This window comes from Cherax quadricarinatus, chromosome 37 (assembly GCF_038502225.1).
Source record: "Cherax quadricarinatus isolate ZL_2023a chromosome 37, ASM3850222v1, whole genome shotgun sequence".
Taxonomy (NCBI): Eukaryota; Metazoa; Arthropoda; class Malacostraca; order Decapoda; family Parastacidae; genus Cherax; species Cherax quadricarinatus.
In genome coordinates, this window is record NC_091328.1 from 24789405 (window position 1) to 24812214 (window position 22810).

A 22810-nucleotide genomic window follows, 5' to 3' on the forward strand; every position below is an offset into this window, starting at 1 on the left:
GGAGTAGTGCCAGGTGTTGTGGAGGGACTGGCGCAGTGCCAGGTGTTGTGGAGGGACTGGCGCAGTGCGAGGTGTTGTGGAGGGACTTGTGTAGTGCCAGGTGTTGTGGAGGGACTGGCGCAGTGCCATGTGTTGTGGAGGGACTGGCGCAGTGCCAGGTGTTGTGGAGGGACTGGCGCAGTGACAGGTGTTGTGGAGGGACTGGCGCAGTGACAGGTGTTGTGGAGGGACTTGCTTAGTGCCAGGTGTTGTGGAGGGACTGGCGTAGTGCCAGGTGTTGTGGAGGGACTGGCGTAGTGTCAGGTGTTGTGGAGGGACTGTCTTAATGCAATGTCTTGTGGAGGGACTGGCGCAGCGCCAGGTGTTGTGGAGGGACTGGCGTAGTGCCAGGTGTTGTGGAGGGACTGGAGAAGTGCCAGGTGTTGTTGAGGGACTGGCGTAGTGCCAGGTGTTGTGGAGGGACTGGCGCAGTGACTGGTGTTGTGGAGGGACTGTCGCAGTTCCAGGTGTTGTGGAGGGACTGGCGCAGTGACAGGTGTTGTAGAGGGACTGGCGCAGTGACAGGTGTTGTGGAGGGACTGGCGCAGTGACAGGTGTTGTGGAGGGACTGGCGCAGTGACAGGTGTTGTGGAGGGACTCGCGCAGTGACAGGTGTTGTGGAGGGACTTGCTTAGTGCCAGGTGTTGTGGAGGGACTGGCGTAGTGTCAGGTGTTGTGGAGAGACTGGCATAGTGCCAGGTGTTGTGGAGGGACTGGCGTAGTGCCAGGTGTTGTGGAGGGACTGGCGCAGTTCCAGGTGTTGCGGAGGGACTGGCTTAGTGCCAGGTGTTGTGGAGGGACTGACGTAGTGTCAGGTGTTGTGGAGGGACTGGCGCAGTTCCAGGTGTTTTGGAGGGACTGGCGTAGTGCCAGGTGTTGTGGAGGGACTGGCGCAGTGCCAGGTGCTGTGGAGGGACTGGCGTAGTGCCAGGTGTTGTGGAGGGACTGGCGCAGCGCCAGGTGTTGTGGAGGGACTTGTGTAGTGCCAGGTGTTGTGGAGGGACTGGCGCAGTTCCAGGTGTTGTGGAGGGACTGGCGCAGTGACAGGTGTTGTGGAGGGACTGGCGCAGTGACAGGTATTGTGGAGGGACTTGCTTAGTACCAGGTGTTGTGGAGGGACTGGCGTAGTGCCAGGTGTTGTGGAGGGACTGGCGTAGTGTCAGGTGTTGTTGAGGGATTGGCGCAGTTCCAGGTGTTTTGGAGGGACTGGCGTAGTGCCAGGTGTTGTGGAGGGACTGGCGCAGTGCCAAGTGCTGTGGAGGGACTGGCGTAGTGCCAGGTGTTGTGGAGGGACTGGCACAGTGCCAGGTGTTGTGGAGGGACTTGTGTAGTGCCAGGTGTTGTGGAGGGACTGGCGTAGTGTCAGGTGTTGTGGAGGGACTGGCATAGTGCCAGGTGTTGTGGAGGGACTGGCGTAGTGCCAGGTGTTGTGGAGGGACTGGCGCAGTTCCAGGTGTTGTGGAGGGACTGGCGCAGTGACAGGTGTTGTGGAGGGACTGGCGCAGTGACAGGTGTTGTGGAGGGACTTGCTTAGTGCCAGGTGTTGCGGAGGGACTGGCTTAGTGCCAGGTGTTGTGGAGGGACTGACGTAGTGTCAGGTGTTGTGAAGGGACTGGCGCAGTTCCAGGTGTTTTGGAGGGACTGGCGTAGTGCCAGGTGTTGTGGAGGGACTGGCGCAGTGCCAGGTGCTGTGGAGGGACTGGCGTAGTGCCAGGTGTTGTGGAGGGACTGGCGCAGTGCCAGGTGTTGTGGAGGGACTTGTGTAGTGCCAGGTGTTGTGGAGGGACTGGCGCAGTTCCAGGTGTTGTGGAGGGACTGGCGCAGTGACAGGTGTTGTGGAGGGACTGGCGCAGTGACAGGTATTGTGGAGGGACTTGCTTAGTACCAGGTGTTGTGGAGGGACTGGCGTAGTGCCAGGTGTTGTGGAGGGACTGGCGTAGTGTCAGGTGTTGTGGAGGGATTGGCGCAGTTCCAGGTGTTTTGGAGGGACTGGCGTAGTGCCAGGTGTTGTGGAGGGACTGGCGCAGTGCCAAGTGCTGTGGAGGGACTAGCGTAGTGCCAGGTGTTGTGGAGGGACTGGCACAGTGCCAGGTGTTGTGGAGGGACTTGTGTAGTGCCAGGTGTTGTGGAGGGACTGGCGCAGTGCCATGTGTTGTGGAGGGACTGGCGCAGCGCCAGGTGTTGTGGAGGGACTGGCGCAGTGACAGGTGTTGTGGAGGGACTTGCTTAGTGCCAGGTGTTGTGGAGGGACTGGCGTAGTGCCAGGTGTTGTGGAGGGACTGGCGTAGTGTCAGGTGTTGTGGAGGGACTTGCTTAATGCAATGTGTTGTGGAGGGACTGGCGCAGCGCCAGGTGTTGTGGAGGGACTGGCGTAGTGCCAGGTGTTGTGGAGGGACTGGCGTAGTGCCAGGTGTTGTGGAGGGACTGGCGTAGTGCCAGGTGTTGTGGAGGGACTGGCGCAGTGACAGGTGTTGTGGAGGGAATGTCGCAGTTCCAGGTGTTGTGGAGGGACTGGCGCAGTGACAGGTGTTGTGGAGGGACTGGCGCAGTGACAGGTGTTGTGGAGGGACTTGCGCAGTGACAGGTGTTGTGGAGGGACTTGCTTAGTGCCAGGTGTTGTGGAGGGACTGGCGTAGTGTCAGGTGTTGTGGAGGGACTGGCGCAGTGACAGGTGTTGTGGAGGGACTGGCGCAGTGACAGTTGTTGTGGAGGGACTGGCGCAGTGACAGGTGTTGTGGAGGGACTTGCTTAGTGCCAGGTGTTGCGGAGGGACTGGCTTAGTGCCAGGTCTTGTGGAGGGACTGACGTAGTGTCAGGTGTTGTGGAGGGACTGGCGCAGTTCCAGGTGTTTTGGAGGGACTGGCGTAGTGTCAGGTGTTGTGGTGGGACTGGCGCAGTGCCAGGTGTTGTGGAGGGACTGGCGCAGTGACAGGTGTTGTGGAGGGACTGGCGCAGTGACAGGTATTGTGGAGGGACTTGCTTAGTGCCAGGTGTTGTGGAGGGACTGGCGTAGTGCCAGGTGTTGTGGAGGGACTGGCGTAGTGTCAGGTGTTGTGGAGGGACTTGCGCAGTTCCAGGTGTTTTGGAGGGACTGGCGTAGTGCCAGGTGTTGTGGAGGGACTGGCGCAGTGCCAAGTGCTGTGGAGGGACTGGCGTAGTGCCAGGTGTTGTGGAGGGACTGGCACAGTGCCAGGTGTTGTGGAGGGACTTGTGAAGTGCCAGGTGTTGTGGAGGGACTGGCGCAGTGCCATGTGTTGTGGAGGGACTGGCGCAGCGCCAGGTGTTGTGGAGGGACTGGCGCAGTGACAGGTGTTGTGGAGGGACTTGCGCAGTGCCAGGTGTTGTGGAGGGACTGGCACAGTGCCAGGTGTTGTGGAGGGACTGGCGCAGTGCCAGGTGTTGTGGAGGGACTGTCGTAGTGTCAGGTGTTGTGTAGGGACTGGCGTAGTGCCAGGTGTTGTGGAGGGACTGGCGCAGTGCCAGGTGTTGTGGAGGGACTGGCGCAGTGCCAGGTGTTGTGGAGGGACTGGCGCAGTGACAGGTGTTGTGGAGGGACTTGCTTAGTGCCAGGTGTTGTGGAGGGACTGGCGTAGTGCCAGGTGTTGTGGAGGGACTGGCGCAGCGCCAGGTGTTGTGGAGGGACTGGCGTAGTGCCAGGTGTTGTGGAGGGACTGGCGCAGTGACAGGTGTTGTGGAGGGACTGGCGCAGTGACAGGTATTGTGGAGGGACTTGCTTAGTGCCAGGTGTTGTGGAGGGACTGGCGTAGTGCCAGGTGTTTTGGAGGGACTGGCGTAGTGTCAGGTGTTGTGGAGGGACTGGCGCAGTTCCAGGTGTTTTGGAGGGACTGGCGTAGTGCCAGGTGTTGTGGAGGGACTGGCGCAGTGCCAAGTGCTGTGGAGGGACTGGCGTAGTGCCAGGTGTTGTGGAGGGACTGGCACAGTGCCAGGTGTTGTGGAGGGACTTGTGAAGTGCCAGGTGTTGTGGAGGGACTGGCGCAGTGCCATGTGTTGTGGAGGGACTGGCACAGCGCCAGGTGTTGTGGAGGGACTGGCGCAGTGACAGATGTTGTGGAGGGACTGGCGCAGTGACAGGTGTTGTGGAGGGACTTGCTTAGTGCCAGGTGTTGTGGAGGGACTGGCGTAGTGCCAGGTGTTGTGGAGGGACTGGCGTAGCGCCAGGTGTTGTGGAGGGACTGGCGTAGTGCCAGGTGTTGTGGAGGGACTGGCGTAGTGCCAGGTGTTGTGGAGGGACTGCCGCAGTGACAGGTGTTGTGGAGGGAATGTCGCAGTTCCAGGTGTTGTGGAGGGACTGGCGTAGTGCCAGGTGTTGTGGAGGGACTGGCGCAGTGCCAGGTGTTGTGGAGGGACTGGCGCAGTGACAGGTGTTGTGGAGGGACTGGCGTAGTGCCAGGTGTTGTGGAGGGACTGGCGTAGTGCCAGGTGTTGTGGAGGGACTGGCGCAGTGACAGGTGTTGTGGAGGGACTGGCGCAGTGACAGGTGTTGTGGAGGGACTGGCGCAGAGACAGGTGTTGTGGAGGGTCTGGCGCAGTGACAGGTGTTGTGGAGGGACTGGCGCAGTGACAGGTGTTGTGGAGGGACTGGCGCAGTTCCAGGTGTTGTGGAGGGACTGGCGCAGAGACAGGTGTTGTGGAGGGACTTCCTTAGTGCCAGGTGTTGTGGAGGGACTGTCGCAGTTCCAGGTGTTGTGGAGGGACTGGTGCAGTGACAGGTGTTGTGGAGGGACTGGCGCAGTGACAGGTGTTGTGGAGGGACTTGCTTAGTGCCAGGTGTTGTGGAGGGACTGGCGTAGTGCCAGGTGTTGTGGAGGGACTGGCGTAGTGTCAGGTATTGTGAAGGGACTGGCGCAGTTCCAGGTGTTTTGGAGGGACTGGCGTAGTGCCAGGTGTTGTGGAGGAACTGGCGCAGTGCCAGGTGTTGTGGAGGGACTTGTGTAGTGGAGGGACTGGCACAGTGCCAGGTGTTGTGGAGCGACTCGTGTAGTGCCAGGTGTTGTGGAATGACTGGCGCAGTGCCATGTGTTGTGGAGGGACTGGCGCAGTGACAGGTGTTGTGGAGGGACTGGCGTAGCGCCAGGTGTTGTGGAGGGACTGGCGTAGTGTCAGGTGTTGTGGAGGGACTTGCTTAGTGCCATGTGTTGTGGAGGGACTGGCGCAGTGCCAGGTGTTGTGTAGGGACTGGCGCAGTGACAGGTGTTGTGGAGGGACTGGCGCAGTGCCAGGTGTTGTGGAGGGACAGGCGCAGTGCAAGATGTTGTGGAGGGACTTGCTTAGTGCCAGGTGTTGTGGAGGGACTGGCGTAGTGTCAGGTGTTGTGGAGGGACTGGCGCAGTTCCAGGTGTATTGGAGGGACTGGCGTAGTGCCAGGTGTTGTGGAGGGACTGGCCAAGTGCCAGGTGCTGCGGAGGGACTGGCGTAGTGCCAGGTGTTGTGGAGGGACTGGCGTAGTGCCAGGTGTTGTGGAGGGACTTGTGTAGTGCCAGGTGTTGTGGAGGGACTGGCACAGTGCCAGGTGTTGTGGAGGGACTTGTGTAGTGCCAGGTGTTGTGGAGGGACTGGCGCAGTTCCAGGTGTTGTGGAGGGACTGGCGCAGTGCCAGGTGTTGTGGAGGGACTGGCGTAGTGCCAGGTGTTGTGGAGGGACTGGCACAGTGCCAGGTGTTGAGGAGGGACTGGCACAGTGCCAGGTGTTGTGGAGGGACTGGCGTTGTGTCAGGTGTTGTGGAGGGACTGGCGCAGTTCCGGGTGTTTTGGAGGGACTGGCGTAGTGCCAGGTGTTGTGGAGGGACTGGCGCAGTGCCAGGTGCTGTGGAGGGACTGGCGTAGTGCCAGGTGTTGTGGAGGGACTGGCGTAGTGCCAGGTGTTGTGGAGGGACTGGCGTAGTGCCAGGTGTTGTGGAGGGACTGGCGTAGTGTCAGGTGTTGTGGAGGGACTGGCGCAGTTCCAGGTGTTTTAAAGGGACTGGCGTAGTGCCAGGTGTTGTGGAGGGACTGGCGAAGTGTCAGGTGCTGTGGAGGGACTGGAGTAGTGCCAGGTGTTGTGGAGGGACTGGCGCAGTGCCAGGTGTTGTGGAGGGACTGGCGCAGTGCCAGGTGTTGTGGAGGGACTTGTGTAGTGCCAGGTGTTGTGGAGGGACTGGCGCAGTGCCATGTGTTGTGGAGGGACTGGCGCAGCGCCAGGTGTTGTGGAGGGACTGGCGCAGTGACAGGTGTTGTGGAGGGACTGGCGCAGTGACAGGTGTTGTGGAGGGACTTGCTTAGTGCCAGGTGTTGTGGAGGGACTGGCGTAGTGCCAGGTGTTGTGGAGGGACTGGCGTAGTGTCAGGTGTTGTGGAGGGACTTGCTTAATGCAATGTGTTGTGGAGGGACTGGCGCAGCGCCAGGTGTTGTGGAGGGACTGGCGTAGTGCCAGGTGTTGTGGAGGGACTGGCGAAGTGCCAGGTGTTGTGGAGGGACTGGCGTAGTGCCAGGTGTTGTGGAGGGACTGGCGCAGTGACAGGTGTTGTGGAGGGACTGTCGCAGTTCCAGGTGTTGTGGAGGGACTGGCGCAGTTCCAGGTGTTGTGGAGGGACTGGCGCAGTGACAGGTGTTGTGGAGGGACTGGCGCAGTGACAGGTGTTGTGGAGGGACTGGCGCAGTGACAGGTGTTGTGGAGGGACTTGCTTAGTGCCAGGTGTTGTGGAGGGACTGGCGTAGTGCCAGGTGTTGTGGAGGGACTTGCTTAATGCGTGTTGTGGAGTGGCGTAGTGCCAGGTGTTGTGGAGGGACTGGACTGTGCAGGTGTTGTGGAGGGACTGGCATAGTGCCAGCTGTTGTGGAGGGACTGGCGAAGTGACAGGTGTTGTGGAGGGACTGGCGCAGTTACAGGTGTTGTGGAGGGACTGGCGCAGTGACAGGTGTTGTGGAGGGACTGGCGCAGTTCCAGGTGTTGTGGAGGGACTGGCGAAATGACAGGTGTTGTGGAGGGACTGACGCAGTGACAGGTGTTGTGGAGGGACTTGCGCAGTGACAGGTGTTGTGGACGGACTTGCTTAGTGCCAGGTGTTGTGGAGGAACTGGCGCAGGTGACATAGTTCCAGGTGTTTTGGAGGGACTTGCTTAGTGCCAGGTGTTGTGCGGACTGGGCAGTTCCAGGTGTTGCGGAGGGACTGGCGTAGTGCCAGGTGTTGTGGAGGGACTGGCGTAGTGTCAGGTATTGTGAAGGGACTGGCGCAGTTCCAGGTGTTTTGGAGGGACTGGCGTAGTGCCAGGTGTTGAGGATGGACTGGCGCAGTGCCAGGTGCTGTAGAGGGATTGGCTTAGTGCCAGGTGTTGTGGAGGAACTGGCGCAGTGCCAGGTGTTGTGGAGGGACTTGTGTAGTGCCAGGTGTTGTGGAGGGACTGGCGTAGTGCCAGGTGTTGTGGAGGGACTGGCGCAGTGACAGGTGTTGTGGAGGGACTGGCGCAGTGACAGGTGTTGTGGAGGGACTTGCTTAGTGCCAGGTGTTGTGGAGGGACTGGCGTAGTGCCAGGTGTTGTGGAGGGACTGGCGTAGTGTCAGGTGTTGTGGAGGGACTGGCGCAGTTCCAGGTGTTTTGGAGGGACTGGCGTAGTGCCAGGTGTTGTGGAAAGACTGGCGCAGTGCCAAGTGCTGTGGAGGGACTGGCGTAGTGCAGGTGCCTGGCACAGTGCCAGGTGTTGTGGAGGGACTTGTGTAGTGCCAGGTGCTGTGGAGGGACTGGCACAGTGTCAGGTGTTGTGGATGGACTTGTGTAGTAGTGCCAGGTGTTGTGGAGGGACTGGCGCAGTGCCATGTGTTGTGGAGGGACTGGCGCAGCGCCAGGTGTTGTGGAGGGACTGGCGTAGTGCCAGGTGTTGTGGAGGGACTGGCGCAGTGACAGGTGTTGTGGAGGGACTGGCGAAGTGCCAGGTGTTGTGGAGGGACTGGCGTAGTGCCAGGTGTTGTGGAGGGACTGGCGCAGTGCCAGGTGTTGTGGAGGGACTGGCGTAGTGCCAGGTGTTGTGGAGGGACTGGCGTAGTGCCAGGTGTTGTGGAGGGACTTGCTTAGTGCCAGGTGTTGTGGAGGGACTGGCGCAGTGTTGTGGAGGGACAGGTGTTGTGGAGGAACTGGCGCAGTGCCAGGTGTTGTGGAGGGACTGGCGTAGTGCCAGGTGTTGTGGAGGGACTGGCGCAATGACAGGTGTTGTGGAGGGACTGTCGCCGTTCCAGGTGTTGTGGAGGGACTGGCGCAGTGTGTTGTGGAGGGACTGGCGTTGTGTCAGGTGTTGTGGAGGGACTGGCGCAGTTCCAGGTGTTGTGGAGGGACTGGCGCAGTGACATGTGTTGTGGAGGGACTGGTGTAGTGCCAGGTGTTGTGGAGGGACTTGTGTAGTGCCAGTTGTGGAGGGACTGGCACAGTGCCAGATGTTGTGGAGGGACTTGTGTAGTGCCAGGTGTTGTGGAGGGACTGGCGCAGTGCCATGTGTTGTGGAGGGACTGGCGCAGTGCCATGTGTTGTGGAGGGACTGGCGTAGTGACAGTGTGGAGGGACAGTGCCAGGTGTTGTGGAGGGACTGGCGTGTGCCAGGTGTAGGGACTGGCGTAGTGTCAGGTGTTGTGGAGGGACTGGCGCAGTAGGGACTGGCGCAGTAACAGGTGTTGTGGAGGGACTGTCGCAGTGCCAGGTGTTGTGGAGGGACTGGCGCAGTTCCAGGTGTTGTGGAGGGACTGGCGCAGTGACAGGTGTTGTGGAGGGACTGGCGCAGTGACAGGTGTTGTGGAGGGACTGGCGCAGTGACAGGTGTTGTGGAGGGACTGGCGCAGTGCCAGGTGTTGTGGAGGGACTTGCTTAGTGCCAGGTGTTGTGGAGGGACTTGCTTAGTGCCAGGTGTTGTGGAGGGACTTGCTTAGTGCCAGGTGTTGTGGAGGGACTGGCACTGTGCCAGGTGTTGTGGAGGGACTGGCACAGTGCCAGTTGTGGAGGGACTTGTGTAGTGCCAGGTGTTGTTGAGGGACTGGCGCAGTTCCAGGTGTTGTGAAGGGACTGGCGCAGTGACAGGTGTTGTGAAGGGACTGGCACAGTGCCAGGTGTTGTGAAGGGACTTGTGTAGTGCCAGGTGTTGTGGAGGGACTGACGCAGTTCCAGGTGTTGTGGAGGGACTGGCGCAGTGCCAGGTGTTGTGGAGAGACTGGCGTAGTGTCAGGTGTTGAGGAGGGACTGGCTTAGTGCCAGGTGTTGTGGAGGGACTGGCGTAGTGTCAGGTGTTGTGGTGGGACTGGCGCAGTTCCAGGTGTTTTGGAGGGACTGGCGTAGTGCCAGGTGTTGTGAAGGGACTGGCGCAGTGCCAGGTGCTGTGGAGGGACTGGCGTAGTGCCAGGTGTTGTGGAGGGACTGGCGCAGTGCCAGGTGTTGTGGAGGGACTTGGGTAGTGCCAGGTGTTGTGGAGGGACTGGCGCAGTTCCAGGTGTTGTGTAGGGACTGGCGCAGTGACAGGTGTTGTGGAGGGACTGGCGCAGTGACAGGTGTTGTGGAGGGACTGGCGCAGTGATAGGTATTGTGGAGGGACTGGCGCAGTGATAGGTGTTGTGGAGGGACTTGCTTAGTGCCAGGTGTTGTGGAGGGACTGGCGTAGTGCCAGGTGTTGTGGAGGGACTGGCGTAGTGTCAGGTGTTGTGGAGGGACTGGCGCAGTTCCAGGTGTTATGGAGGGACTGGCGTAGTGCCAGGTGTTGTGGAGGGACTGGCGCAGTGCCAGGTGCTGTGGAGGGACTGGCACAGTGCCAGGTGTTGTGGAGGGACAGGCGCAGTGCCAGGTGTTGTGGAGGGACTTGTGTAGTGCCAGGTGCTGTGGAGGGACTGGCACAGTGTCAGGTGTTGTGGATGGACTTGTGTAGTAGTGCCAGGTGTTGTGGAGGGACTGGCGCAGTGCCATGTGTTGTGGAGGGACTGGCGCAGCGCCAGGTGTTGTGGAGGGATTGGCGCAGTGACAAGTGTTGTGGAAGGACTGGCGCAGTGACAGGTGTTGTGGAGGGACTTGCTTAGTGCCAGGTGTTGTGGAGGGACTGGCGTAGTGTCAGGTGTTGTGGAGGGACTTGCTTAATGCAATATGTTGTGGAGGGACTGGCGCAGCGCCAGGTGTTGTGGAGGGACTGGCGTAGTGCCAGGTGTTGTGGAGGGTCTGGCGTAGTGCCAGGTGTTGTGGAGGGACTGGCGTAGTGCCAGATGTTGTGGAGGGACTGGCGCAGTGACAGGTATTGTGGAGGGACTGTCTCAGTTCCAGGTGTTGTGGAGGGACTGGCGCAGTTCCAGGTGCTGTGGAGGGACTGGCGCAGTGACAGGTGTTGTGGAGGGACTGGCGCAGTTCCAGGTGTTGTGGAGGGACTGGCGCAGTGACAGGTGTTGTGGAGGGACTTGCTTAGTGCCAGGTGTTGTGGAGGGACTGGCGCAGCGCCAGGTGTTGTGGAGGGACTGGCGTAGTGCCAGGTGTTGTGGAGGGACTGGCGTAGTGCCAGGTGTTGTGGAGGGACTGGCGTAGTGCCAGATGTTGTGGAGGGACTGGCGCAGTGACAGGTATTGTGGAGGGACTGTCTCAGTTCCAGGTGTTGTGGAGGGACTAGCGCAGCGCCAGGTGTTGTGGAGGGACTGGCGTAGTCCCAGGTGTCGTGGAGGGAATGGCGCAGTGACAGGTGTTGCGGAGGGACTGGCGAAGTGATAGGTGTTGTGGAGGGACTTGTTTAGTGCCATGTGTTGTGGAGGGACTGGCGCAGCGCCAGGTGTTGTGGAGGGACTGGCGCAGTGACAGGTGTTGTGGAGGGACTGGCGCAGTGACAGTTGTTGTGGACGGACTTGCTTAGTGCCAGGTGTTGTGGAGGGACTGGCGTAGTGCCAGGTGTTGTGAATTGACTGGCGTAGTGTCAGGTGTTGTGGAGGGACTAGCGCAGTTCCAGGTGTTGTGTAGGGACTGGAGCAATGCCAGGTGCTGTGGAGGGATTGGCGTAGTGTCAGGTGTTGTGAAGGGACTGGCGCAGTGCCAGGTGTTGTGGAGGGACTGGCGCAGTGACAGGTGTTGTGGAGGGACTGGCACAGTGCCAGGTGTTGTGGAGGGACTTGTGTAGTGCCAGGTGTTGTGGAGGGACTGGCGCAGTTCCAGTTGTGGAGGGACTGGCGCAGTTCCAGGTGTTGTGGAGGGACTGGCGCAGTGCCAGGTGTTGTGGAGAGACTGGCGTAGTGCCAGGTGTTGAGGAGGGACTTGTGTAGTGCCAGGTGTTGAGGAGGGACTTGTGTAGTGCCAGGTGTTGTGGAGGGACTGGCACAGTGCCAGGTGTTGTGGAGGGACTTGTGTAGTGCCAGGTGTTGTGGAGGGACTTGTGTAGTGCCAGGTGTTGTGGAGGGACTGGCGCAGTGCCAGGTGTTGTGGATGGACTGGCGCAGCACCAGGTGTTGTGGAGGGACTGGCGCAGTGCCAGTTGTGGAGGGACTGGCGTAGTGCCAGGTGTTGTGGAGGGACTTGTGTAGTGCCAGGTGTTGTGGAGGGACTTGTGTAGTGCCAGGTGTTGTGGAGGGACTGGCACAGTGCCAGGTGTTGTGGAGGGACTGGCACAGTGCCAGGTGTTGTGGAGGGACTGGCACCGTGCCAGGTGTTGTGGAGGGACTGGCGTAGTGCCAGGTGTTGTGGAGGGACTTGTGTAGTGCCAGGTGTTGTGGAGGGACTCGCGCAGTGCCAGGTGTTGTGGAGGGACTGGCGTAGTGCCAGGTATTATTTCAATTGTTAACATAATAATTTTGGGAGGACGTAAGAAAGTGAGAGTCATTAAGAGTGAAAATTATTGGAGGCTCGATACACCATCCGCTTATTTTGAAAGAGAAGCCTGACTTTCTCTTACATACTTTCTTTGTAAAGTTTGGAGACAAAGACACAAGCTGCAGTGTAAGCATTAAAAAGGCAGAGCTCTGTTGTAGAGCAAAAACAACGTATCGCTCTAACATCTCTCGCATTAACATCTCTCGTAGAACATTAACATTGTCTCGCTCTCTGGTAGAACATTAACAAAGTATCACACTCTGGTAGAACATTAACAACGTATCACACTCTGGAAGAACATTAACAAAGTATCACTCTCTGGAAGAACATTAACAAAGTATCACACTCTGGAAGAACATTAACAACGTATCACACTCTGGAAGAACATTAACAACGTATCACACTCTGGTAGAACATTAACAAAGTATCACACTCTGGAAGAACATTAAGGACGTATCACACTCTGGAAGAACATTAACAACGTATCACACTCTGGTAGAACATTAACAAAGTATCACACTCTGGAAGAACATTAACAAAGTATCACACTCTGGAAGAACATTAACAAAGTATCACACTCTGGAAGAACATTAACAATGTATCACACTCTGGTAGAACATTAACAAAGTATCACACTCTGGAAGAACATTAACAAAGTATCACACTCTGGTAGAACATTAACAAAGTATCACACTCTGGAAGAACATTAACAAAGTATCACACTCTGGAAGAACATTAACAAAGTATCACACTCTGGAAGAACATTAACAATGTATCACACTCTGGAAGAACATTAACAATGTATCACACTCTGGTAGAACATTAACAAAGTATCACACTCTGGAAGAACATTAACAAAGTATCACACTCTGGAAGAACATTAACAAAGTATCACACTTTGGAAGAACATTTTGTTCCCTACTCGCAAACAAGGATAGAGTTCAGACAAATATTTATTATACAAAGTATGACAGAGTTAAGTTGCACAGACAAGGTTGTATTATTGATGCTTATGTATGTTAAACTTACAAGCGCATTGATGATGATGAAAGATTCTTAATCCTCTCCATTGGATCAAACCTGATTATGTCTCATTCCACTTGAGTTCTATGACCCGTACAGGTTTAAAGCTTCTCTTGAAATTAATAAAAATGATAGTACAAATTATAAGTTAATACTAAATACTATTAATTATGAATTAATACTACTACTACTTGTTAGCAAAGTAACATTTATGAAGGGATTCAGGGAAACCGGTTAGCCGGACGTGAGTCCTGTTCTCTGAACGACAGGTGCAGATATTTGCAGTTTTCAACTGGAATATCGGCGCCGCTCTGGCAACACAACAATGGAATGAGTGATGGTGAAAGTGTTCCTTGTTTTTTGGGTCACTGTGTTTCGGTGGGAAGCAGCCGCTGTGTGAAAATAAGCAAGAAATAATAAACTACTACTATTACAACTACTATTAAAAATAATACAATAATAATAATAATACTAATAATAAAATTATAATTTTAATAATATAAGCTTGTGACTGACAGTTAACTCGTATACAGTGGGTAGATTTATGTGCTGAAAAGTTAGGTGTTAAGGTGAGGATATTTACGGGAAGCAGGTGTTAGAGTGAAGGTGTTTTTGACAAGCGGGCAAAGTAAAGTCAATGTTCGGTAAAAAATATACATGACTGTGTGACAAGTGTTTTATATAGGTTACTAGTTGGTAGAGGATATATATGAGCATTATAGTTAGGAAAAGACATATTTCTCGATCTGAAAAAATCTAACTTGATAAACATGTACACATCACGAAACGTTGTCCCAATGAAAACTTTTATTTCAGAAAAAAGGAAGTTTTTCTCCATTAATAACGGCAACATACTAATTTGACCCAATGATTGATATTGCTGATGGTAGATAAAAGATTGACTGACCGTTCTTGTGAGTGGCGTAGATGGTGGTAACTCTGTGGTTGAGGCGCGCGTCTTCGGATAACACGACGCAGTATCGCTGCTCAGAGAACTCCATAGGTCCTGATGTAGCGCTGGAGAGAAGTCGTGTAGCTGATGGGGAAAGGAGAGAGAGGACAAGATCTGATTTATTGAACATTCGTTAGTTCATGTACAACACTCAACACCTATAACACTTTCAATATTAAAGTAAAATAATACTCTCTCTCTCTCTCTCTCTCTCGCTCCAAAGAAAAGCGTTTAAACTCATAACATTAACGCCATTAACTACATTTGCTATATATTGTTCTATACAATCATAATACTCTTCACAAAACGTACAAACTTCATAACATTATTACATATTTGAAAAAGATACTTTTCATAAATTTTTATTCCTAATAAAATGTATTTTAATTAAAGGGTATACACATCATAACGGTTCACTTATATTATACACTGTACTAGGATTTACATACAATCACGTTGCCCATTTTTAGTCAGATTATGAAGGAAGAAACGTATGAGGCTGTGTTATGCCTTAAAAAAAAAGTGATAAAACATAAGCATTCTTTGGTGAGGTGCCATGTCGACGAATGTTTTGGGGAATCTAGATAAATATCGTCTGTTAGACTTTTCGTCCTAATAATTCAGGCATAATCTTCTGTTGTAATGTTCATGATATTTTCGGGTCAAGTAATATTCTAGAATTTAATGATCTTGTCCCTAATAACGTTTTCTATTTGTTTACCTAAAATTACTATGAAGATTATAGAACGATTCTTGAATATTAGGAATAACATTAAGTAGTTTCCAGATGTTTGGCAGATTTTCTACATATTATTTGTTAAGCATTACAACTATTGAAAAGCGATTTAATACCTTTATTATAAAACTCAAACATCCAATCCTAATCTGCTTGATTTGCTGATATTCAGCTTTTATAAGTATTGTAATTTAAAAGTTGCTAATTTCATTAATATTTCACTTGTCGCCATAAAACAAAATTTGCTGCCAGGGAATGTAGTGGCGTGTTCAGAAGTGTAGCAGAGGGTTGTACTGAAAATTTAAGAACGAGTAATCGCTAGTCGAACAGCCCATCGTTGCTGTTACCTTCATTTTTTCTCTCTGACATATTTAAAGAATTATTTATCTAGCACTGATGATGTGTGTAATTCCTCTTTCAAACTCTCTTTTACCTTTTCTTCTCTCTTTCGTGTTCTCTCTTTCCAACCATTTGTTACTTTCGTCTTCGAAGCTACCACTCAATATATTTTTATATGCGTTACATTTTTTGCCTATGATTTCAATCTACAGTACTGTAGTTGTTTTGTCATTGATGATTGTTTTGGAGTATCTTCACGTTTTATGTTATATATTTCAATATTTTGAATATTTTTTATTAATCTGCTTGACGGTTCCTCTATATAGTTTGTAATAACAGCTTGATCCAGTTTACATTACTAATATCTCGGTGCATCTTAATAAAGTTTGTTGCTTGTACTTGGGATTTATATTATTATTTTAAATCTCGTTTTGTATCTTTATTATAAATCGAATAATGTTTTGGTCATTGTTTTTAGTTTCTCCTTTGCCTCGCAAAACTGGATAAGATTAGTATCTGAGGTGGCAGCTTGAAATAGACAGGTGTCTTGCATTAGACAGGCGTCCTGCACTAGATGGGTGTCTTGCATTAGACAGGTGTCCTGCACTAGATGGGTGTCTTGCATTAGACAGGTGTCCTGCACTAGATGGGTGTCTTGCATTAGACAGGCGTCAGCTTGCATTTGACAGGTGTCTTGCATTAGACGGGTGTCTTGCATTAGACAGACGTCAGCTTGCATTAGACAGGTGTCTTCAGTTTTGTTAACTATCTGGTGGCTTCTTGCTTCCATGGTAGAGTGTTCAGGTTTATATTTTCCTTATTAAAACCACCATCTATTATTATTTCTTTGTTATTACTTATTGTGTCAGCTTTTTTATATAAAAGGCCAGGAACTTCTACATATACGGAGTCGTGTTTTTTTAATCAAGCTTTTCAATTTGAATCACATAAGATTCAATGTATCTTCACCACTTTTTTGAAAACATTGTATCTCCACCAATTTATTTAAATTAAACTACGAATCAATTTAATCAGTAACATACGGACTTTCCGACGATGCACTAACAGATAATTTGTTCCTTTTTTGGATAATATGAACGTCCAGGTAAAAAAGTAATTATCCCACTGTATTAGTGTTATTTTCTGGAATCATTCGCTTTTTTAACTAGATAAGACATGCATTATCTTTCTCCTTCACGTTAACCTTCTCTTTCACCTAATTTGGCCCTACTATTCCAAAATACTTGTGCTTAATGCTACAGACTCTTTGGATTTGTGTACATTTTCTGCTAGAGTGAATCTGCCAGGAAGTTCTTGTGCACAATTTTTATGTTCAATATTAACCTGAATATTAATCTCTTCCTCACATAGGTTGCGCCGTGACCTGAGTAAAGGTTGCCTTCAGTAACGTTATCACATGGATTGGTAATTCGTAGCTTGGTTTCCCTGGTTTGTTCGAAGCTAAAGTTTATTGATGCCGTTTTAATGAGATAATCAGTTGATTTTGGCTCAGCTGAGCATAATGATAGAGATAATGTTGGGGATATTATAGCATATTAAAAATAATAAGAGTACTTAACAATTTGCAAATGTTTGAAAATAATAATAATAATAATAATAATAATAATAATAATAATAATAATAATAATAATGAAGTTAACAAAGTGTAACTTACATTCAAATTTACTAAATATATAATATATATATATATATATATATATATATATATATATATATATATATATATATATATATATATATATATATATATATATGTTGTGTGTGTGTGTGTGTGTGTGTGTGTGTGTGTGTGTGTGTGTGTGTGTGTGTGTCTGTCTGTCGTGCAGAATAGGTAAAACTGGTCAGTTAGCAAGAACTCGTATAAAATTAAGTCCTTTCTAATTTTTTCTTATACGTATAAAGATATATTTTTTCACTTATGTTAATGTAAAAATTTGAAAACTTACCTAACCTTATTATAACAAGCACAATTTAATTTAGCTTAATCCAACTAAATATGTTTTAGATAAGTTTACAACAATTTAGTAATAAACAAACAAACACAATGAAATATATTTTTTCGTTAGTCTCAGAATGTTTTTTTGCAAAATCATTACATACACAAATTTTCGCTTACTTTTTTTGGCAAGAAGAGCCTTGCTATTTAAGCCAAAATCGCAATATTATTTTAGTCTACAGCATCTGCCTACATTACACATATTTATGTCACATCTGAAACACACACTGGAGACAGTAATTATCTCCCTAATATCAAAATTAGACGCCACTTTAGAATCCCGCAGGAATCAACTCTCTTAATTACCAACATTATGTATTTCGTGCAAAACGGACTAAAATAACACACACTAGTTAAAGCCTTAAATAACGATTCTTAAAGGTTCAAATAACACTGAGAGTGATATAATAATGAAAGTTTTTTTTAACACACCGGCCGTATAAACTAGTGGTAAACTGACTAGAAAAAAACAGAAACATTGTTACTAACAATCACTTCATTACTGTCTTGGGAAAAACTAGCCAAAATTACAGCTCAGATACCATTCCAAATTACAATATCTCCAACCCACTTTCACAGGGAAAGCACCGTATTTTCCACCTCCAAGTCCAGGTAATCTCTTTATTAATGTTACCTTCCTCACACTCCCACAACACTTACTCCTACAAAACCTGCTTACCCACATACAAAACCTGCTTACCCACTCCCTCCAATCTTTCCTAGGACGACCTCTGTCACGCTTTTTCTCCACTATAAAATTATTCATCCTCTAAATCAACCTGTTTTGCTAAGTTCTCTCTAAATATCCAAACCACGTCAATAACCCTTCCTCAGCCCTCTGCATGATACTTTTACTATCCCCACACCTCCTCAAAGAGAGTATAGGTAAGACCTTTGTGGGATGAGCTGGGAAGTTAGGATAGGGGGAGAATAAGCTGGCGAGAGGAAAGGTTGTGAGTGAGAGGGATAGAGCCAGGGCTGAACCCATTTGCTAGGTCTATAGTGGATCAAGAGGTTAGGAGACTGGACTTGACGAGAATGACTGATAAGGTATGTGGGCAGGGAAACGCCTACACTCAGTTGTGCAAGGTACCGGCGAGAAAATCCAGTGTGGAGTTAGGGGAAACAAAACGAAACAAAACATAAGCAAAACAAACAAAAAGCAAAAAAAAAAAAAATGGCGTCTATTAAGGTCCACGTTTGTTAAGACAGGCTAGTGCAGGCAATTTTACTTATGAAGGGGATTTTGGATCAGGACCTAGCAGGGAGTAGAATAGATTGTGTGGGTTGGTAGGTTTACGAATGTCTTCGTCAAGGAGAGTGGTCCAATAGTCATGTAGTGTATCTAGTTTGTCAATCTGTTTGTCGCTAAGCAGCTTCCATTACACGTTCAGCCCTGGGATTTGTGATTGGGCATGGAGTGACACGTTAGACACGAGGTCCTTCCAGCTGACATCAAACACCCAACGCAAAGCCTTGTTCTGGATCCGCTGCAGTTTGAGGATGTTAGTTTTAGCTGCAAGAGAGAGACAGCTAGAGGGCAGTAAGTGATTAGAGGACGAATGAGAGTTTTGTACAGGTGTAGTTTGGTGCGGTTAGAGTCTTGCCGTAGTTTGTAAGAGGCCTGTGAGGGCTCTATTTGCTACGACTTGCCTTTGGTTAATGTGTCTGTGCAAGCGAAGGTGGTCGTCTAGGGTAATTCCTAGGACAGTGGTTGTTTGGTTAATGGGAAGAGTGTACGGGTATCTTATCTGTTGTTCTGAGCTCGACGGATGGTGGAGGATCAATTTTCCTATAGTTGAAATACGTGATGCTGGATTTGGTAGCACTGGATTTTATCCTCCATGTTTGCTTCCAGAAGGATAGCCTGCCGCCCAATTCTTGTGTTCTGCGTGCAAGTATATTTGTAATAGGGTGGGAGATGAGTTTTGTAATGTCGCCTGTGTATGCAAGAGTGATGGTGCTGTCGAATACAGGTGTTGGGATGTCGTTGGTGTATAGAATGTATAAGGTAGGGAAGAGGACTGGTCCCTGGGGAACTCCCGCATGCAGTGGCAAGTAGTCAGAGTAGCAATCTTGGAATTTAATCCTCACTGTGCGTCCATCTAAGAAGTTGCAGAGTAGTTTTTGAGTAGTGAGCGGAAGGATAAAATTGGTGCAAAGTTTGTTTTAGCCCGTTATGCCTGTATCGAAAGCTTTTTTATGTCTTTTGCAAATAGGGCTGTCGTGTTTCTCCGTTTGGTGTTTATGTGGATGTAGTTAAGTGTTATGTTCAAGGCGTCCTGTGTAGAAAGACGTGTTCTGAAGCCAAGTTGGCCGTCAGAGAGAAGAGAGTTTCGTTTTAGGTGTCTGCGGAGGCAAAGGTTGATGAGTTTTTCTAAGAGTTTGCCTAGGGTTTCGAGCAGGCTAATAGGACCATAGTTCTTAGGGTCGGACTGGTCTTTATTAGGTTTTGGTATGAGGATAGCAACAGCAGCATCTCTGAAGAGCGGAAGAAAGTAGCCGGAAGCGAGTGAGGCATTGAAGAGATTAGTGTAGGCTGTGATGATGGAGTCTGGAGTGTGTTTTAGGATGATGTGGTTTAGGCCAGAAGCTCCAAAAGCCTTGCGAGGAAATCTTAAGGTCATTGTTGGTGATAGGAGTATCTAGTTCCTGTGTGAGGTAAGTCGAGATGGATGTGGCTGTCTGGTGTTGTCCCATGCGTGTGAACATTGTTTCATTGTTTTATGTGCTGTATGTGTTGAATAGCTTTAGGGAGAGGAGGGGGTGAAAGATGTTCTCCCAGATGTGTTTGAAGATGTTAGCTGCGGCTTGTGGGTCTGTGATAAGTGTGTTATTATGGGTGATGTGCTTGAATTTGTTGGAGGAAGCATTGCCACGGATTTTCGTAATGAATGTCCAGAAGGCCTTGGGGTCTTTAATGCGTTATCTGCTTGCTGGATGAACTGGGACCAGTGTGTGTTGTGGTCCTGTTCTAAGCTGCGTAGAATGTTGATTCTTAAGTAAGTGAGATCCAGTCTGACTTGATTAAATCTGTGTGTGTTGTGGAGGAAACGGTTATGATAACAGATAAGTGGTCTCTTTGTTCTGATGGAATTCTTGAGAGTAGCGAATGATGGTGTGTGTTTTCTTGGGTATTGCTGTATTAGCTGCTTGTATAATGGTGTCCTGGATGATGTTGAGTTGCATGTCGATATCAGAAATATGTTTGTTGTAATCGTATGTTAGGTTACCGTTATCTAGTATGTGTTGCTCAAAGCGTCCCAGTCAGCGTTCTTGTAGGCGGAGGGTGTGGTTGGAATAAGGATGAAATTAGAGGAGATGTGAAGAATGACAGGGATATGGTCTGAACCAGAGGGCGGTCCAGGGACGATGTAGTGTTGGAAATGGGAGCTGGCTCTATTTGCAAGAATGATATCAGGTTTTCCTTGGGCCTGGTGGCCATAGAGGGTGTTGAATTATAATTTCCAAACTAGAAATTCTCTGCAAACTGATGGACGAGGAGATCGATCGACTGACAGGCCAGCGCACTAACACATCAGCTACGAGGGCTTCTTATTGAGAAATCCCTTAAGTATTTAAAAGATTTCTATTAAAAGCCTTTGTAGTGCGCTGGTCTGTCAATTTTGGAGCCGTGGCTCGATCCCTTTGGCAACGATATCACAGATAAATGATTTAATAAGAGATATGAGGGTACAAATCAATGGTAGAGAGACGGAGCAAAGGCGAACGTCTTCAGTCTTCAGAATAGACACGCTCGACAAGCTCAAAAACACCCAGCTAAGATGTGTTGGGGAAGGTCCTGAATGGCTTGTCATTGTTGAGGGAACATTGAACAGTAATAAATACAAGGCAATCCTGGCATTTCATTTTCTTCCCATTGTGGACAGAGACTTTCCTGATGGTGAAGGCATTTTCCAGCAGGAACCTGCTCCATTCCACACTTTCAGGAAAATTATGACGTTATTCGAAGAGAGTTGGGCTAAGTGTTCTAAACTGGCCTGGAAACTGTCCTGATCTCAACACAATTGAGAATCAATGGGTAATAATGAAACTCAGGACAAAGAAGAACTTACAAAATGTGTTCAACATTGGTCGATTCTATGCCAAAGTGTATAATAATGCTTATAAAGGAAAGGGTAGTCATAAAAGAACATAAAAAAGAAGGAACACTGCAACAGGCCTACTGACCCATGCGGAGCAGGTCCATTCCCCCCCCAGAATAGACCAATGACCCCCCCGGAATAGACCAATGACCCCCACGGATTAGCCCAATTACCCATCCAGTCTAGTCACCTCCACTCAAGGATGGAGCACGGGACCAGACCCAGCAGCACAAGCTAGTCAGGTCCAACTCACACCCACCGACACCCACTCATGCATTTATCTAACCTATTTTTAAAACAACACAACGTTTTAGCCTCAATAACTGTACTCGGGAGCTTGTTCCACTCATCCACAACTCTATTACCAAACCAGTACTTTCCTATATCCTTCCTGAATCTGAATTTTTCCAACTTGAAACCATTGCTGCGAGTCCTGTCTTGGCTGGAAATTTTCAGCACGGTATTTACATCCCCTTTTATTCCTGTTTTCCATTTATACACCTCGATCATATCCCACCTGATTCTACGCCTTTCGAGACAGTGCAGATTCAGGGCCCTCAGTCTATCCTCATAGGGAAGATTTCTGATACATGGCATCAACTTTGTCATCCTCCTCTCTACGTTTTCCAGAGCATTTATATTCATTCTGTAATACGGTGACCAGAACTGAGCAGCATAGTCTAAATGAGGCCTAACCAAGGATATATAGAGTTGAAGAACAACCTGAGGACTTCTATTATTTATACTTCTAGATATGAAGCCAAGAATTCTGCTAGCTTTATTGCAAACACTAATGCACTGTTGTCTTGGTTTTAGATTACTGCTAATCAGAACTCCTAAATCCTTTTCGAAATTAGTAGTATTAAGATCTACATTATTTAGTTTATATGTGGCATGGTTATTTAACTGTCCAACATTCAGAACTTTGCATTTGTCAATATTAAACTGCATCTTCCACTTCTCCGACCATTTCATCAGTCTATTCAAATCATCCTGGAGTGCTCTAGTGTCCTCATTAGAATGAATTGGACGGCCTATTTTGGTGTCATCAGCTAATTTGCTTATGTCGCTATTTATTCCTTCATCTATGTCGTTTATGTAAATTGTGAACAACAACGGGCCCAACACTGACCCCTGAGGAACACCGCTTGTGACGTGCCCCCATTCTGATTTCTCCCAATTTATGCAAACTCTCTGCTGTCTATTTGTCAGCCATGCCTCTACCCAGGAAAAAATTTCTCCTGTTCCGTGTGCCTTAAGTTTCCTCAATAGCCTCTGGTGTGGAACTCTATCGAAAGCCTTACTGAAGTCCGTATACATAATATCATATTCATTACCATGATCTACCTCCTCAAACACCTTAGTGAAAAAAGTTAGTAAATTCGTAAGACAGGAACGCCCCTTTGTAAAACCGTGTTGAGATTCATTAATCAATCTGTGCCTGTCAAGATGGCTATGAATTGCTTCGGCAATTATTGATTCCATAAATTTTCCCACTATGGAGGTAAGGCTTATTGGTCTATAGTTCGAAGCCAAGGACCTGTCACCTGCCTTGTAAATAGATATTACATTTGCCATTTACCACTCATCAGGCACTATGCCAGTTTGTAGTGATATGTTGAAAAGATTAGCCAAAGGTATGCTAAGTTCTTCTTTACATTCCTTTAACACCCTTGCAAACAGTTCATCAGGACCTGGGGATTTGTTAGGTTTTAGTTTCTCTATTTGTCTGAGGACCATGTCACTAGTTACCGCAATCGTACATAGTTTATAATCATCCTGTTCTACATAATCTATTATT

At 49.4% G+C, this 22810-nt stretch overlaps 1 protein-coding gene across 1 annotated transcript in view; it reads right to left on the bottom strand.

Annotated features, from left to right (window-relative positions):
- Positions 1 to 13890, bottom strand: part of LOC138853681 (putative neural-cadherin 2) — a 197148-nt gene extending 183258 nt beyond the window's left edge. The window contains exon 1 of the mRNA XM_070091743.1: positions 13767 to 13890. Within this exon, the coding sequence (XP_069947844.1) occupies positions 13767 to 13860 (94 nt within the window). The 5' untranslated portion in view covers positions 13861 to 13890. The remainder of the gene's footprint in view (positions 1 to 13766) is intronic.
- Positions 13891 to 22810: the final 8920 nt, after the last annotated feature.